This window comes from Trichomycterus rosablanca, chromosome 4 (genome assembly GCF_030014385.1).
Source record: "Trichomycterus rosablanca isolate fTriRos1 chromosome 4, fTriRos1.hap1, whole genome shotgun sequence".
In the NCBI taxonomy this organism is placed as follows: domain Eukaryota; kingdom Metazoa; phylum Chordata; class Actinopteri; order Siluriformes; family Trichomycteridae; genus Trichomycterus; species Trichomycterus rosablanca.
In genome coordinates, this window is record NC_085991.1 from 14,600,720 (window position 1) to 14,619,726 (window position 19,007).

The 19,007-nt window shown below is 37.0% G+C and overlaps 2 non-coding genes and 1 gene segment (V, D, J or C); 1 reads left to right on the top strand and 2 right to left on the bottom strand.

Moving 5' to 3' along the window:
- Positions 1-852: 852 nt before the first annotated feature.
- trnar-acg (transfer RNA arginine (anticodon ACG)) lies at positions 853-925 on the bottom strand. Its single transcript has one exon. It is a non-coding gene; the product is annotated as a tRNA-Arg (tRNA).
- Positions 926-1,251: 326 nt separating this feature from the next.
- On the bottom strand, positions 1,252-1,323 carry trnae-uuc (transfer RNA glutamic acid (anticodon UUC)). Its single transcript has one exon. It is a non-coding gene; the product is annotated as a tRNA-Glu (tRNA).
- A 3,909-nt stretch (positions 1,324-5,232) lies between these two features.
- Positions 5,233-5,684, top strand: LOC134311841 (T cell receptor alpha variable 14/delta variable 4-like). The segment is given in 2 exon segments: positions 5,233-5,275; positions 5,377-5,684. Coding segments are annotated over 2 exon segments (351 nt in total).
- Positions 5,685-19,007: the final 13,323 nt, after the last annotated feature.

Genomic DNA, 19,007 nt, shown 5'->3' on the forward strand with positions numbered 1-19,007 from the left:
TCAAGAGATTAAGTTAATGTTAACATCAAATATAAAAAGCCAGCAGTTCTGTAAGAATAAACATATTACATATAATATTTACATAAATAATCAGTTATTCAGTACAAATAGATGGTAGGTTTTGTTCCACACATATGTAGTGAGTGTAAGTGTGCACATGACTTCATCTACATGTTACTAAACTCTGTAACAGGGCTGTACTGCTGGAAAAGGAAGTTAAAGAGAGGAAATGGTTTAATTATGCATAAGATATGATAGCAGGTGTTGAGCTACATTATTCTGCAGATCAGTCATGGCATTGTGTGGATTTCTGTGTCTTCTTTCCATTGTTTTAGGTGAGAAATAACATCACATAACACATGAGAACCTTTATCCAAACCTTAAATAGAAGTTATAATGTATCTGCTGCTAGATTCTTGTCAGTTATTTTTCTTACACTCGTATCTTTATATATAAATAAACATTGTTCTTTCTCTGTCCACAGGTTTTAATCATGCACAGGAAATTAATTCAGTTTCAACCACTAAAACTGTCTTGGAGAGAGAATCTGTTATTTTATCCTGCAATTACAAAGGATCTGGTACAAATAAGGACCTGCAGTGGTATCGTCAGTTCTCCACATTCAGACCAGAGTTCATTATTCTGGTTGATGAATATAAGAAAGAAGCTGCAGTTCCAGGGTTTTCTGTAAAGATAAATGAAGATAAAAATCGAGTGGATCTGAAGATCTCCTCTGCTGCAGTATCAGATTCTGCTCTCTACTACTGTGCTCTGAAGCCCACAGTGACAGGAAATCATTCTATACTGTACAAAAACACACACCTAAGTTACATATATTAGTTCCAAAGTAACCGAGCCAGCCAGGAGTCGAACCTAGAATCTCCTGATCCGTAGTCAGGCGCGTTATCCATTGCGCCACTGGCCCCTGAGAGATTGTGCTTGTGACTTCCCTAAAGCTCCGGCCTCATTTCTGTCTTTTGACCAATGAGAGAATGGAAAACTTTAAAGCACAGCATACAGAAACACCCTGCCGTGACCCGGATTCAAACCGGGGTTGCTGCGGCCACAACACAGAGTACTAACCACTATACGATCACGGCATTCCAACTATCAGCCATGCCCAGCTCACGTCCACTGCTCCCTGATAGACTGAAGTCATAGTTCCAAGAAAACAAGCTTCTTGAGCTACAGCAACATGGTGCAGAGGACGTAATTGGCAAAGTTTTGATCAAGTCCTATCATAAAGACAAATTCCCATACCGGGAGTCGAACCCGGGCCACCTGGGTGAAAACCAGGAATCCTGACCGCTAGACCATATGGGAAACTGAAGGACTTACCATCGGCTGATGCCAGCAACAGTCACTTCTTTCCACTTTGACAAGACCTGCATTGTTGGATCTGAAGTACCGAGAACCATACACGAGATATCTTGTGGCAATCTGTTCTTTGATATGCTACATGACCACCTTCCCATTGGAAAAACTTGCCCTTGATCCAATATGGCAGCTTTCAAGATGGCGGCCATGTTCCGGACATAGCCTAAAAGATAGGCCCCCTCACCCATTACTTTCTGGGGTATTCAGATATTTTCCCTTTCGTTTCTGAAATAAAAGAGTGTCCTGAGACTTTTGACTCACCCTGTACATATTTTACAGTAGGTACAGTGCTGTTGTGATTATATGGTAAGCCTTCTTTTTTTCCTTCTAAATGCTTGTGTGCAGATTTTTGACGTGTCTTTCAGTGCACTTTTTGCGAGTGTCTTTGGCGTATTGCTTACCATGATAAATACTTCACTTATTATTAACCAAATGTACTAACAGTTATGTGCCGGTAGTGCAATACATTAAATACATAATAAGACATAAATCAAGAGATTAAGTTAATGTTAACATCAAATATAAAAAGCCAGCAGTTCTGTAAGAATAAACATATTACATATAATATTTACATAAATAATTAGTTATTCAGTACAAATAGATGGTAGGTTTTGTTCCACACAGATGTAGTGAGTGTAAGTGTGCACATGATGGCAGGCTCCATCTACATGTTACTAAACTCTGTAACAGGGCTGTACTGCTGGAAAAGGAAGTTAAAGAGAGGAAATGGTTTAATTATGCATAAGATATGATAGCAGGTGTTGAGCTACATTATTCTGCAGATCAGTCATGGCATTGTTTGGATTTCTGTGTCTTCTTTCCATTGTTTTAGGTGAGAAATAACATCACATAACACATGAGAACCTTTATCCAAACCTTAAATAGAAGTTATAATGTATCTGCTGCTAGATTCTTGTCAGTTATTTTTCTTACACTCGTATCTTTATATATAAATAAACGTTGTTCTTTCTCTGTCCACAGGTTTTAATCATGCACAGGAAATTAATTCAGTTTCAACCAATAAAACTGTCTTGGAGAGAGAATCTGTTATTTTATCCTGCAATTACAAAGGATCTGGTACAAATAAGGACCTGCAGTGGTATCGTCAGTTCTCCACATTCAGACCAGAGTTCATTATTCTGGTTGATGAATATAAGAAAGAAGCTGCAGTTCCAGGGTTTTCTGTAAAGATAAATGAAGATAAAAATCGAGTGGATCTGAAGATCTCCTCTGCTGCAGTATCAGATTCTGCTCTCTACTACTGTGCTCTGAAGCCCACAGTGACAGGAAATCATACTATACTGTACAAAAACACACACCTAAGTTACATATATTAGTTCCTTTAGATAAAATATGTATATTTTGTTAGCACTTCACAAAACATATTTACTTAAAAATGTTTTTTTTAAATAACTATATAGCCTTTTCTACAATAAAGAACTGTAATGTGTTAACAGTTAATTACCATAATTTTACAATAGAATTAAAGTGAGCTTACAGTCCTATACTGTACATTTCCAGTAATGTACTGTCATTCTACAATAACTAACTGTGGAGCATATTTACAGTAATGAACTGTAATAGGTTACCAGTTAATTACCGTAATTACTGTACAAACTGCACAATAGGTTCCAGTACTGCAGTGAAAACCTTATTGCTATTGATAGTTTTTAGTGTACTAAGATGTTGTCTACGTTGTCTGGGACAGTTGTGGCCTAGTAGTTAAGGTACTGGACTAATAATGGAAAGGTTGCTGGTTCAAGCCCCACCACTGCCAGGTTGCCACTGTTGGGCCCTTGAGCAAGGCCCTTAACCTTTAATTGCTTAGACTGTGTACTGTCACAGTACTGTAAGTCGCTTTGGATAAAAGCGTCTGCTAAATACTGAAAATGTAATGTAATGTAAATGTCTATACAAAACTTGATGTCACACAAAACAAACACTACAATTCTCTTTTTATTTCCTCTTTTGTTTAAACAGTGTGAATTTTAGACATACATATTCAACAACTTCTTCAAACAAACCGCCAAAATTGTTGCCAGGGTTTGTGAATGTTTAGAATTTTGTGCATAAAAATAACCTAAAACAACATCATATTTAAATAAAAGTCCTTAAAATAGAATACAAAAGAAGAAAAGTATGTGAGGAAAATATTCTCTGTTAGTTGCACTCACACAATCACAAAACTGACAGTAAAACATTATAAAACATAAAAAACTTTAAGCTTTGGCATGTGTCTGGGCTTATATTATTTTGTTAACTCAAAACACGCCAATGTCTGGCTTGTGGGAGGTAAGAAATAGCAGACAAATATCTTTAAAATTACTATACTAAAACAAAGGTAGTAATAATAACAACACAATCAGTTGAAGTGTATATTAACGTTCTCAAAAGAACCCCTCAACACACCACTACCGTTATACAGCACTATTAACAACTTAGCTCTCGAAACCAACACCAAATTACCACTGATTAAAAAGCATCAGCGCTCGGATGGCGCAGTGGGATATTCTGCTTGCACACTAACACAGAGTTTCTGAACTCCTCGGTTCGAAACTCGGTGTTGGCTCTGGTCGGCTAGGTGCCATCTAGCGGGCATAATTGGCAGTGCCTGCAGCAGATACTAATTGGCAACCGTATCTGCACAGTGGGGGCTGGACTATGTGTGGGTGGGTGGGACTTCATACGTTGTGTACGGACCCTGATTGGCAGAGGAGACGCCTGTACAGAGCGCATGGGCGAAAAGAGGAGGGCTGTACACGTGTCGGAAGAGGTGTGTACAGTGACGTTCTCTCCTCAGATGCAATCTGGTATCTCTCAGCAGCGGAAGACAAAATTAAGTGTGCTAAATTGGGAGGAAAATGCATTTAAAAAAAAGCATCGATCAAATGTACACCTAAAGTGTCAATTATTTACTTTTTAAAAATATTATACCTCAATATGCACCTCGTTTTAAATAAAGTTTGCGATTCAACCACCTCAACTGTCAAGGCACATTTGAATGGACCCGATATAAAAATAAATATTTTTGTTTTCTAAACCGCAGTTTACCACATGAATATAGATGTTTAATAAAACTGAATTCAGAATCAAACAATACCGGGTTTTGCTGACACTGATTAAAAGAAAACGGTGTTGGTGTAAGCTTCTAACTACCACCTAAAGAACAAAAATCCAATCATGCATTGCAGTTTCTTGTATTTTACTGTAAACTAAGGCACATCCATATCATACAGTATAATATAAATGATAAAAATAGTATTTTACTGTGAAATATTTACGGTAAATTTACAGCAGTGTTTGAACTGTTAAGTTTATCTTTGCAGTCCTTATTTTTATTTTAGTTTTAGACCTCCAAGTGACACTTTCTTGTATTATTTGAAATAAATCAAGCCTTATTTTTTTGAACAACATTCTGCTGTGGACCTTCTTTGGAGGTGGAGAGTCAGACATACAGTAGCTGCTCAACCACCATAGTGGTTAACAACAGGACAGGAAATAACCACTACAACAAGCAAGCAGCAGTAAAACAATGAATGAATGAAGTACTATTTCATAATAAACTAACTAAATAAAACCACTTAACTTTGTACAAGCAAATGGAAAATATGTACAAATGTACAAAGCTGTACTTTAAACCTACATTTTAAATTGACCAACCATAACCCTAAATTGCAGACATGATTATCTACATCTAGATTGTATTCATAAATAAGATTTGTTCGTCTACCTTCACAATATCAGATGAAAGAGGAGTTAACATGACTAACTGGATTGGGGGTGGGGAGCTAGATGTGGTTACATACAGTAGAAGCAATTCCTTATAATTATTTGAATCTGACACTCAGCACAATGATGTTACTGTTGTTCTTCATCTTCATTATTGCTGATGATAATGGTAAGTTATATAATAAGCATCATGTTTCATTGGTCATGTATTAATTTTATTTACAATATCCAGTTAAATTAAATGTTATTTATTTATTTATTTATTTTTAGCAGAGGCTGCTGAGAGCATTAAACCCAGTCAAACCAGCGTATCTTCAACTGAAGGAAGAAACATCACACTGTCTTGTATACATGAAGGATCAGAATATGGTCTCCACTGGTATCGACAAAAACCTGGATCAAAACCAGAATTTCTGCTGCTGATTTATGAAGGTACTGTCACCCAGGCTCAACCACCTAACCTGAGAATGTCCATCAAACATAACAAAAAGGAAAAGAAAGTGGATCTCGAGATTAACCCTGCTGCAGTTTCTGACTCTGCACTCTACTACTGTGCCATGAGGCCCACAGTGATATGAACTCAAACTGTGCTGTACAAAAAGCCTGTTTGTTCAGAAGAGGGAGCTGTTAGCATGTTTACATTTAACTGCTATTTGACTCCCAACATATGATGACATAATACTTTAAAGCTCTTTGTATGGTTGACTGTAAATGAGTCAAAAGCATTAAGGCACATAGGTGGCATCAAAAATATTACCAGTCATATTCCTCATAGTTTATTACCGATTCCCGTTTTAAAGACTATTAGGGTATTTTTTTTTAATCCGACAACAGTTATCAAAAAATATTTTACCAAAACATACATTACCCAAACATTATTAATACCACAATAATAACACACTAAAACCTAAAATGTATAAATACTAAATACTATTATTAAATACTACAGAAACAAACATGAGTAATGTTCTGTGGCCATGAAGGAGAGCTTTATTATAATGTACTGTACACCAATCAGGCATAACATTATGACCACATTCCTAATATTGTGTTGGTCCCCTTTTTGCTGCCAAAACAGCCCTGACCCGTCGAGGCATGGACTCCACTAGACCCCTGAAGGTGTGCTGTGGTATCTGGCACCAAGATGTTAGCAGCAGATCCTTTAACTCCTGTAAGTTACGAGGAGGGGCCTCCATGGATCTGACTTGTTTGTCCAGCACATCCCACAGATGCTCGATTGGATTGAGATCTGGGGAATCTGGAGGCCAAGTCAACACCTCAAACTCGTTGTTGTGCTCCTCAAACCATTCCTGAAGCATTTTTTGCTTTGTGGCAGGGTACAATATCCTGCTGAAAGAGGCCACAGCCATCAGGGAATACCGTTTCCATGAAAGGGTGAACATGGTCTGCAACAATGCTTAGGTAGGTGGTACGTGTCAAAGTAACATCCACATGGATGTGTGATGAAGTAAGTGTAGCTTACCCATGACTATGGCGTGTACTTACCTTAAACTTACCTGGGATGATCCATCCTCTGGTAAGGAGAGGGGGAGGAAGACCTGTAAAAGAGAAAAGTGTACACTTATATGTAACGTAAATAATTGTATGTTGGTTGAAGTGCCATGGCCATGCATGGGGTTAAATAAGACAATATATTGTTCTATTTACCATTGTAAAGCATTGAAATGTATCTGTATCCCGTACCCTATGCTTACCTATAACAACATCGGCCCAGCCGAGGGGGAGGGGCTATGATGATAAAAGCAGCGTGTAGGTAGACAGAAAGGGGGGAGTCAATCGAGAAGGAGAGAACAATAGCACAACAGCATTAATGACTTTGTAGTCAGTAGTTGTATGTACATTGTCTGTAGTGTTTAGTGTATGTTTATATACTTATCCGTTTTGTTTTCGTCAAGTGTGAGCGCGTGTTTGTATATATGTAAATAGCGTTGTGGTTGTGTGTAAATAAAAAAGGCGGGGAAAAGAAGCACACCTGTGTCCTCAACGTTCATTCCGGTTACTAGACCCACGGGGTTCGCCCCGTCACAAATGGTGGCAGCGGTGTCGCAACAAGTCTCGGGGAGAACTCGGAGGAGGACATTGGAAAGAAGCCACTTAAAAGAAAGAGCATAAAGCGACCGTGAGGTCTGCAGTTCTGAAAACTACCTCACGTTGGCGATGGCTCCGAAGAAACTTCCAACTGCCCAATCTACACAGGTAAATAACGGCGAAGAAGATGCTGAGGTATGCGAACCACCCTCAGCGCAAAATCTCACAGAAAGTGTAGCTGAGATGGCCAGCCTACGACAAATGTTCCAGACCTTTATTGATCGGCAGCAAAGAAGAGTCACGGCAAGATCAAAGGTGGCGCGCGCTACAACATCAGTTCAGCTTGCCACAGGATGAAGTTTGCTGAGGGCAAAGGCCAGCGCAGCAGGAATCGGAAGCATACCCAATCACAACAACAGCAGCAGCAGCAACAACAGAAACAGCGACGTGCACGAAAATCTACAAGCCGGTGCAGCAGACCGGTGTTGCACCGGAGACTGAGGGAGTAGCGGCTCTGATAGCGCCGATGGCGTGGCCAAGACTCCCGCAACTCAAAGACTCGGATGATCCGGAGCATTACTTCATAATGTTTGAGCGGCTGGCGATCGCAGCTATGTGGCCAATACTGACTGGGCTTTTCCTGGCCTAAGTGAATATGGTCATGTAGTTATTTTTATTACTCTGTATAGCTGTAGCCTAGTGGTTAAGGTACTGGACCAGTGATCAGAGGGTTGCTGGTTCAAGCCCCACCACTGCCAGGTTGCTGCTGTTGGGTCCTTGAGCAAGGCCCTTAACCCTCAATTGCTCATACTGTATACTGTAACTGTACTACTGTAAGTCGCTTTGGATAAAGGCGTCTGCTGAAAATGTAAATGTAATGTATAAAAAAAACATAGCAACATTTATGTAAATATAGTGAGTAATATAAATGTATACTATTATATTTCTATTTTATATTTGTTTTCTATTTATTTTTGGTGAGTATATTATTTGTTATAGTATTATTTGTATATTGTATCCTTTGTATATTTTCATTAATTTATATTATGGGGAGACTGGTTTATAAGAGATGCTCTCTTGTTGATAAGATATAAATAGATATACAATATTTGAATGAAATGTTTGTAAATTAATACATTAAACATAATTAATTATAATTTTATTTAGCTGCTTTTCATCACTTTATTTCAACTTTCTCCCCTGCTGCCAGAAAATTACCGTTTTTTTACACTTTTTTTTTACAGTGTACCTCTCAGACTGACAACCTTAACCCTAACAATAACTTATTATTAGAACCCTAACCATAAACCTAACCCCAAAAAATTAATTTCTCTTGTTTTTTTGGTATATAGTTCACTCAGTTTGTCACTCTTTTGGTTTAAATCGTGTTGCCCTGTTCTCAGATTTACAATATTATAATGCTGGTCTAATTAAGGCCTATTGTAGGCATTTGAATGGGCAATTTACAGTAGGACCATAAACACCTCAACCCCCCCATTTTCTCACAATCAAGTCAGACTGCCATATTATTCCAATTGTTAATCATTAATGTATTAATTAGGGTTAGCTGTATTAACTGTTTTAATGACATTTTAAAATACTGAGCATGTGAAGTTATATTTACTTTATTATTTAACAATATTTATTATTGAACAATAATAATTGAAATATATTGTATTTTCATGGTGATTTTTTTTAAATAAAAGTATATTGTATATATAACATTTGTTAATGTATAAAAAATGCGATGAATGAGACTTGATAACGTGATTTCTGTACTAACATTAGATCATTGTTTTAATATCAACAATTTCTGTTTATTTACAGGGTTTCCTAACTTTCAGGACAAGCCAGTGCATGTTAACATTTCTTTTGTTTAAAAAAAATTGTTGATGTATTTTTTTTAATTGTGCAATTGTTTTGAAAGTTTATACTAAATGCTATTTTAAATACCTAACAGGTCATTGTGGTTTGAATAAAGATTAAAAAAGGAATTAGGTATACACCAGAGTTGGTGTAATTTTTAATTCATATTGCGAAATGTTTTCCAAATATTACATTACATACTTTGAATAATAAGTCATTAATAAGGGGACTGTATTAATCAATACTGTATTGTGTTACTGCTGTTACTGTTTTTTTAGAGGTGTATGACACAATTTTAACAATTAAAATCTGTTGAAAGTAAGAGACTTAATGAAATTATAGGACTATTTCCTGTAAAAAATAGTACAGTGATGGATTTTAATTGTTTCCTAACTTTCAGGACAAGCCAGTGCATGTTAACATTTCTTTTGTTTAAAAAAATTGTTAATGTATTTTTTTGAATTGTGCAGTTTTGAAAGTTTTACTAAATGCTCTTTTAAATACCTAACAGGTCATGTAAACATTCAGTGGTCTAATGTTGATTGAACAGCATTTAATTTGTTTTCTATTTCTATTTTCTATTTGTTTTCTATTTATTTTTGGTGAGTATATTATTTGTATATTATTTGGCCTAAGTGAATATAGCTTGCTATCAAATATAGGCCCAACTGAACAATATAGCTCCAATCTGCACTGCTAAATACTTTATTATTTAACAATATTTATTATTTTACAATAATAATTGAAATATATTGTATTTTCATGGTGATTTTTTTGGTAAAAGTATATTGTATATATAACATTTGGTAATGTATAAAAAACAAAGCAACATTTATGTAAATATAGTGAGTAATATACATTTATACAACAAAGTAAATGAAAATATCTTATAGATATTTTATATATCTTATAGTATCATATATTATTTAAGTAGTTGTTTCATAACAGATTTACTTAATATTTTGAAGTAAGTAAGCCTTTCTATGAAGAAAAACTAAATGGACTAAATGGAGATCGTCAGCTGGCTGATGACCTTAACAGGTTCTACTGCAGGTTTGAAAAGGCCAGCAACGAGCACCCATCCAACAGTACTTTACACCTGTCTGACACTCAGCCACCCATCCACACTGAAAAAAACTGACTTTTTGGTATAGTAATACAGTATATAATTAATTAACTCTCATACAGTTTACACTATAATTTTAAATATCAGTGAAAACTAAAAATGTTTAAGTAAGAATATAAATATAAACACAATATATTCAAGTAGTAAATGAACTGTGTGGGGTGAAATGTTTTTTTTTTTTGTCATTGACCATGAACCTAGAAATAATAAGTAAATATTCATCAAAAAACACATCACGTTTAAATCCATGCATGCGCGATGAACGAGACTTGATAACGTGATTTCTGTACTAACATTAGATCATTGTTTTAATACCAACAATTTCTGTTTATTTATATGGTTTCCTAACTTTCAGGACAAGTCAGTGCATGTTAACATTTCTTTTGTTTAAAAAAATTGTTGATGTATTTTTTTTAATTGTGCAATTGTTTTGAAAGTTTTACTAAATGCTCGTTTAAATACCTAACAGGTCATGTAAACATTCAGTGGTCTTTAATTTTGATTGAACAACATTTAATTTGTTTTCTATTTCTATTTTCTATTTGTTTTATAAAACTTTATAACTTTAAAAAGAATTGTTTTTTATTTTAAATAAGTGTTCTATGTGAAAAGTATGCTGAAGCATTTTAAAGCCATTGCTAAGGACGTCTTGTATTGTGCACCACAAAATAGTTGTTTCATAACAGATTTACTTAATATTTTGAAGTAAGTAAGCCTTTCTATGAAGTAAAACTAAATGGACTTTACATAATTAGTTTAAGTACATATAACTTTTAACCTAACCCTAATCCTGAAAATGAATTTATCTTGCTTTTTGCAAGGCATATAATTAACTTATATTATGTAAGTGTTTTTCATTGTGTATCATTTTACTCATTACCTTAGGCCTAAGGTCTGGCTGACTGGTTTCTAGAACCATTAACACTAGGCGGGTCTTGGTCTATTGGGGGGTGTGGCATTCTTTTACAGTAGCATATAATTGACCAGCCAAAAGGGTCTCCATCACTACTGCCCCTTGTATTGTCAAGGTCAGTTCTCTTCTTTATCTTCTCTGAAGTTTTCAAGTTCTTCAAATCTACGAGTTGAGATGGCTTCTCCTGTGTAAGTACAACTTTGTTCTTGGTATATTTATTTGAACCTAACCCTACCCTAACATAACCCCACCCTAACCTAACCATAAATTCTTATTAGGGTTAGGGTTTGTATTGGAATTATACATATATGATGTGTCACTGTATATAATATCTAATTTCCTTGATATTGTGGTTTGAATAAAGATTAAAAAATGAATCCGTCAGGTGTTTTTAAGACCACTCCTACAAACCTTATTAACCTTATTAACCGTATTATCAAATTAATTACTAATTATTATTCACATTATGATACATGTCATGAATTTTGGACAGCCGCTGGGAGACACTGTATAGTGTAAATATAAAATTGTAGATAATTTCCTTTTTTGTCTTGTATTCCTTACAGCCAGTCCAGCAACAGGACCCACCTGCTGTGCCCTTTCTGCAAGTTGGTGCAGTCCAGTCTTTCAGGCCACCTGACCCAGAAGTGCATGAAGGACAACTCAGTCAGTGACAGAAAGAGGGTGCTTAAAGCTGCAAAGAAAGAGGCCCATGAATTGCTCCACAGAGGCCGTGTCATTGAGTATGGCCTTATCAGGAGAATTATGGACAGCCCTAGCCCAGTTGAAAGGTATGATAGTAGTGTTTTCAAACTTTGTGTACTTCTTTGTAAAAAAAAAATAAAAACACCTATTGTCCGACAACTCACCCTTCTGCCTGGGTGATGGAAAAAGTGATAATAGTTTCTTAGTGATAAAAATGTGACAGTAGGCCAAGGTAATGTCATTGAGTTAGTGTTAATGGCCCAATTAATGACCCAGACCTAGTTCCAAACTTTGTTTGTCTCCATTAAAATTTATCACTGAGATATAACTATGTTATTAATAAGTTTCATTGTGTTTTAACACTCAATAACCTGAGCAACCTGAGCCATATGGTCATTTGTTCTCAGCTTTAGATAATATTGTCAAGTACACTTTTTTCCTGTGATAAATCAATTGAATTTTCTCTTTTTTTTTAGCCTGATTCAAGAGTTGGAGAAGAGGGGTTTTGTTGTTGCCAACATTCCTCCAGCCATCCCGGTTCCAGCCCAGGAAGCAGCTCAGTCTGCAGCCCTTTCTGCAGCTGTAGCTGAACCTGCAGCATCCATCCCCTCTTCTGAAAGTTCTCAAAGCTCTGGAGAATACTTTCAAGGGTGAGTCTTTACAGATCTTGCTTACATATATATCTTCTTGCCTCTCCTCATGGAATAAATTTTACATTAACTGTATATGCAGCATTTTTAAATTAGACCACATCTTTTGTTTCAGCGCCAAGTCGGCGACGCAGAAAACAGATGGTGCAGCGGGATATTCTGCTTGCACACTAACGCCGAATTTCTGAACTCCTCGGTTCGAAACTCAGTGTTGCCTCTAGCGGGCATAATTGGCAGTGCCTGCAGCAAATACTACTTGACAATCGTATCTGCAGGGTGGGGGCCGAACTATGTGTAATTGGCGGAGGAGACGCCTGTGCAGAACGCATGGGCGAAAAGAGGAGGGCTGTACACGTGTCGGAAGAGGTGAGTACAGTGACGTGCTCTCCTCGGATGCAATCTGGTATCTCTCAGCAGCGGAAGACAAAGTTAAGTGCGCCAAATTGGGAGGAAAATGGGGAGAAATGCATTTTTTAAAAAGAATCGATCAAATGTACACCTAAAGTGTCAATTATTTACTTTTTAAAAATATTATATCTCAATATGCACCTCGTTTTAAATAAAGTTTGCGATTCAACTACCTCAACTGTCAAGGCACATTTGAATGGACAGATATAAAAATGAATATTTTTGTTTCCTAAAGCACGGTTTACCACATGAATTTAGATGTATACTAAAACTGGATTCAGAATCAAACAATGCCGTGTTTTGCTGACACTGATTAAAAGAAAACGGTGTTGGTGTAAGCTTCTAACTCCTGCCTAAAGAACAAAAATCCAATCATGCATTGCAGTTTCTTGTATTTTACTGTAAACTAAGGCACACCCAATATCATACAGTATAATACTGTAAATTATAAAAATAGTATTTTAGTTTTAGACCTCCAAGTGACACTTTCTTGTATTATTTCAAATAAATCAGCCTTAATTTTTGGACAGCATGCTGCTGTGGACCTTGACTTTCTTTGGAGGTGGAGAGTCAGATGCAATAATTGAAATATATTGTATTTTTATGGTGATTTTTTTTGGTAAAAGTATATTGTATATATAACTTTTGGTAATGTATAAAAAACAAAGCAACATTTATGAAAATACAGTGAGTAATATAAATTTATACAATGAAGTAAATGAAATATCTTATAGTATCATATATTATTTATGTAGTTGTTTCATAACAGATTTACTTAATATTCTGAAGTAAGTAAGCCTTTCTATGAAGAAAAACTAAATGGACTAAATGGAGATCGTCAGCTGGCTAATGACCTTAACAGGTTCTACTGCAGGTTTGAAAAGACCAGCAACGAGCACCCATCCAACAGTACTTTACACCTGTCTGACACTCAGTCACCCATCCACACTGAAAAAAAATGACTTTTTGGTATAGTAATACAGTATATAATTAATTAACTTTCATACAGTTTACACTATAATTTTAAATATCAGTGAAAACTAAACATTTTTAAGTAAGAATATAAATATATACACAATATATTCAAGTAGTAAATGAACTGTGTGGGGTGAATAAATCTTATTCTTAACATTCTAGTAGTGTTGAAATGTTTAGTTTTTTTTGTCATTGACCATAAACCTAGAAATAATAAGTAAATATTAATCTAAAACACATCACGTTTAAATCCATGCATGCACGATGAACGAGACTTGATAACGTGATTTCTGTACTAACATTAGATCATTGTTTTAATACCAACAATTTCTGTTTATTTACAGGGTTTATTAACTTTCAGGACAAGCCAATGCATGTTAACATTTCTTTTGTTTAAAAAAAATTGATGATGTATTTTTTGAATTGTACAATTGTTTTGAAAGTTTTACTAAATGCACTTTTAAATACCTAACAGGTCATGTAACCATTCTGTGGTCTTTAATGTTGATTGAACAACATTTAATTTGTTTTGTATTCATTTTTTCTATTTGCTTTATAAAACTTCATAACTTAAAAAATATATATATTTTTGATTTCCAGGCAAGGCAAGGCAAGTTTATTTGTATAGCACCTTTCATACACAGTGGCAATTCAAAGTGCTTTACATAAGGAAAAAAAAATAATTAAAAGCATTAAAACATTCCTGAGATCTAGAATCTCAGAAAGACTTCTTGCAAACATTTAGTTACAATTAAGACAACATGAAATTCAAACAAGAGAGATAAAAAATTAAGAACATGAAAAATTAAAAGAAATATGGTAAAATGAGGGTAATAGCAAAAAATTTTGAGCTCAATCATAGGCACAAGAAAAAAGAAAAGTTTTAAACCTGGATTTAAACATTTCTACATTTGCGGAACATCTAATATCTCCTGGCAGTCTGTTCCAGTTATATGCAGCCCAACAGCTAAATGCTGCTTCACCATGTTTAGTTTGGACTCTGGGCTCAACTAGCTGACCTGAGTCCATGGATCTAAGAGATCTACTAGGTTTATATTCTCTAAACATTTCTGAGATGTATTCTGGGCCGAACCCATTCATTGATTTATAGACCAGTAGCAGCACTTTAAATTCTATTCTGTAACTAACCGGAAGCCAGTGTAGAGATTTTAGAACTGGAGTGATGTGCTCAGTTCTCTTCGTCTTAGTTAAAACTCTTGCAGCAGCGTTCTGAATGAGCTGTAACTGTTTAATGGTCTTTTTGGGAAGTCCAGTTAAGAGACCATTACAATAGTCCACCCTACTGGAGATAAAAGCATGGATCAGCTTCTCTAGGTCTTGTTGGCACATTAGACCCTTAATTTTGGCTATATTTCTAAGATGGTAGAAGGCTGTTTTGGTGTTGGTTTTAATATGGCTGGTGAATGTAAGATCTGAGTCTATTAGAACGCCAAGATTCCGGACTTGGTCTTTGGTTTTTAGAGCCCGGGAATTGAGGTGTTCACTGACACTAATCCTCTTCTCTTTGCTGCCAAACACAACAATCTCTGTTTTGTCCTTATTTAACTGTCAAAAAATTCTGGCTCATCCAGTTATTGATGTCCTCCAGACACTGACACAGTGAATCTATTGGGCTGTAATCATCTGGTGAGAGAGCCAGATATATCTGTGTGTCATCTGCATAACTATGGTAATCAATGTTGTTAGCCTGTAGCATTTGGCCTAATGGCAGCATATAAAGATTGAACAGAAGAGGTCCGAGAACTGATCCCTGGGGGATTCCACATGTCATAGCCACCCTGTCAGATTCATAGCTGCCAATAGTGACGTAGTAACTCCTAAACTCTTCTAAATAGGACCTGAACCAATTAAGGACTGTTCTGGAAAGTCCAACCCAGTTTTCCAACCTGTCCAGCAATATTCTATGATCTACAATGTCAAAGGCTGCACTAAGATCCAGTAAAATGAGAACTGATATTTTACCCGAGTCAGTATTCAGCCGTAGATCGTTTAACACTTTTATGAGAGCCGTTTCAGTGCTGTGGTGAGGTCGAAAGCCTGCCTGAAATTTGTCAAAATAACCACTGGAATTCAAAAAACTGCTGACTTGACTGTAAACAACTTTCTCAATGATCTTAGCTATGAAAGGAAGATTTGAGACCGGCCTGTAGTTGTTTAACACAGACACATCCAGAGTTCTCTTTTTTAGGAGTGGCTTAATGGCAGCAGTTTTCAGTGACTTTGGGAAGACGCCTGATGCTAGTGAGCCATTAACTATTTGTTGCAAATCAGTTTTTACAGAGTTAAAAATAGTTTTAAAAAATTCAGATGGCAGTATGTCGAGACAACATGTCGATGATTTAAGATGCTGGACTGTTTTCTCCAGTGTTTTTTGGTCTATTGTATTAAATTGTGACATAATAGTCATGTTATTTTTAGGTGTCTGTAGGGGCGGCATGGTTTCATCGTTTGACTGAGTGGCGTTAATGGTCAGTCTAATAGTTTTGATTTTTTCACAGAAGAAATGAGCAAATTCATTACATTTCTCTGTGGACAGAAGTTCTGGGGTGATCTGTTTTGGAGGATTTGTAAGCTTGTCGACCACGTTGAATAGAGTGCGGGTGTTGTTGATGTTCCTGTAAATGATCTTAGAGAAGTGCAGCTGTCTAGCCCTGCATAACTCCGAGTTAAAACTACAAAGGCTTTGCTTATAGAGATCATAGTGGATTTGAAGTTTAGTTTTCCTCCACTTACGTTCAGCTCTCCTGCATTCTCTTTTCAGAGCTATTACCATCATTGTGTTACGCCATGGTGCTTTCTGTTTGCTCAACGTTTTCATGACTTTTACCGGGGCAACCACATCCATGACAGTCAATATTTTCACATTAAAGTTATCCAGAAGTTCATCAACTGACTCTGCAATTAAAGTTGGTGATATAGCTATGGCCTCCATAAACCGAGAACTAGTGCTTTCATTTATATTCCTTTTCTTAACAGAAACAGAGCTAGTTTGAGCATCTGGAGTGATCAGTATTTCAAAGAAGACACAAAAATGATCAGAGAGGGCCAAGTCCTTGACCATAACAGAAGAAATGTTAAGACCTTTAGAAATAACTAGATCCAGAGTGTGCCCTCGAGTATGTGTAGGCCCTTTCACATGTTGCAATAGACCAAACGTGTCAAAAAGTCCAAAAAGTTCTTTAGTGTTATTGTCCTTGTTATTATCTAAGTGGATGTTAAAATCCCCAGTTATGATGAAAAAGCTGTACTCAGTGGAGATAACTGACAGTAGTTCAGCAAATTCATCTATAAAATGTGCAGAGTATCTTGGAGGTTTATAAATGGTTAAAAATAAAATTTTGGGAGTACCCTGCAAAATAAAACAGAGGTATTCAAAAGACATAAAATTGCCAAGTACAGTCTCTTTGCACTGGAATACATCTTTAAATAAGGCAGCTACTCCTCCACCTTTCCTACCACTTCGACACACATTCATAGAACTGAAGTTTGCTGGTGCTGTTTCATTAAGAACAGTGGCACTGCGGCCTTCTGCTAACCATGTTTCAGTTAGAAACAGAAAATCTAAACCGTAGGATAGAATTATGTCATTCACTAAAAATGATTTGTTGGCTAGAGATCTAATATTAAGCAGAGCTAGCTTTAAAGGAACCACAGGAGCCCCTGGGGCAGCCCGAGGTTGTCGTGGTACAGGTAAGAGGTTAGACTGGTTGACTTGATATGCTGAATGCGTTCTATTCTTTCTATTTCTAATCAACACAGGAATAGAAAACATTTCAGACATACTGGGTCCAAGCTTACTCTCCAAACTGTTGTCAGTATCATATCTGCTATAGCAAGGACCCTGAACACATCACAACGTGTTATCATTATTTTGTACTCTGCAGCCGCTATCAGTAGCACTCGCTGAACATTCTGAACTCTGTACAGCCAGAGTAGATGAAGTACAAGGCTGCTGCTGACGGTGCTGAAGTGGCCTCAGAGCACGGGGGGGAAGGGGAAGGGGTGCCCTGGGCTTTTTGGGTGAAACCTGTGGACTGGCTGAGATGGAGTGTGAGAATTTAGTCCCAACACACACCAGTTTCTCCATTTTCTCTGTGAAATCCATATGTGGGGAGGTGATGTTGTTGAGAGAGAGAAGTTGGAGGATGACTGTGATGTCTCTGCTGTTGACTGCTGTGTCACTGCCTGATGATGAAGGTAGTAATAGCTTTCGTCACGAGTCAGAAACTCAGCCTGAGCTGTGTTCTCCAGTGATGGGGATTGTATGTTTGATGGTCCTTCATGGTTGAAGGCAGGTGAGGGAGGTTGAGGATGCACGTATTGTGTCGAGTCAGTCCAAGAAGCAGATGGGTGGCGAAGAGCAAAATGGAGGTTGTCCTTTAGTGCCTTCACTCCAGTCTTGCTTAGGTGGGTGCCATCTGGGTAAAAAAATTATCTGTGCCCCCAGGATAAATTAAAATTTGCAATATAATCCATCCCTTTCAAACAGCAGGTTCTGCTTAGCCACGTGTTGAGGTTGAGTAGCCGTGAAAACATATTAGATCCTCGGGCTGGGAGAGGCCCACTGATGAACTTCTGAGCAGTCAGCTTCTCAAGTGTATTAAACAGTTCAGTGAAGTTGTTCTTTAAGATTTCTGACTCCTCTCTGCGAATGTCATTTCTGCCCACGTGCAGAATAATTCGGTCGATCACTCCATGCTGGGAGAGAATGTTGGGAAGTTCCTCATTTAATTCCGAGATAGTCACGTTCGGGAGACAGCATGTTAGCATTGATCTGCTGCCTATATTCTTGATGGCAGAGTCACCGACGATCAGAGTTTTCGGAGCGTTCTCTGCGTCAGGCGAGGGCCTCTGCTTAAACAGCCTCGTGTTTTTGCTAGCCCGCTTTGAGTCCCCTTTTATAGTCAGCTTCGTTACCATTACCGCTGGGGGTAACCTCGATCAGATTTCTGAGCGGTTCAAAACGATTGAGCAAAGGGATCGGTTTTTGTTGCGACCCTGCTATTTTCCCACGGGGTGCAATTGTGCTAGCTTTTGGAATAGTTTTAGCTTTCCGAGCCCATGATGAACAGTCTGGCGTGGAAGACATTAAGACAGCCACCTGCTGCTTTTGTGGTTTTGGTTTTGCTCCAGGTTTGTGCCACCGACTTATTCTCTCACATGGTTCGTTTCTGTTCCCCTGTTTTGA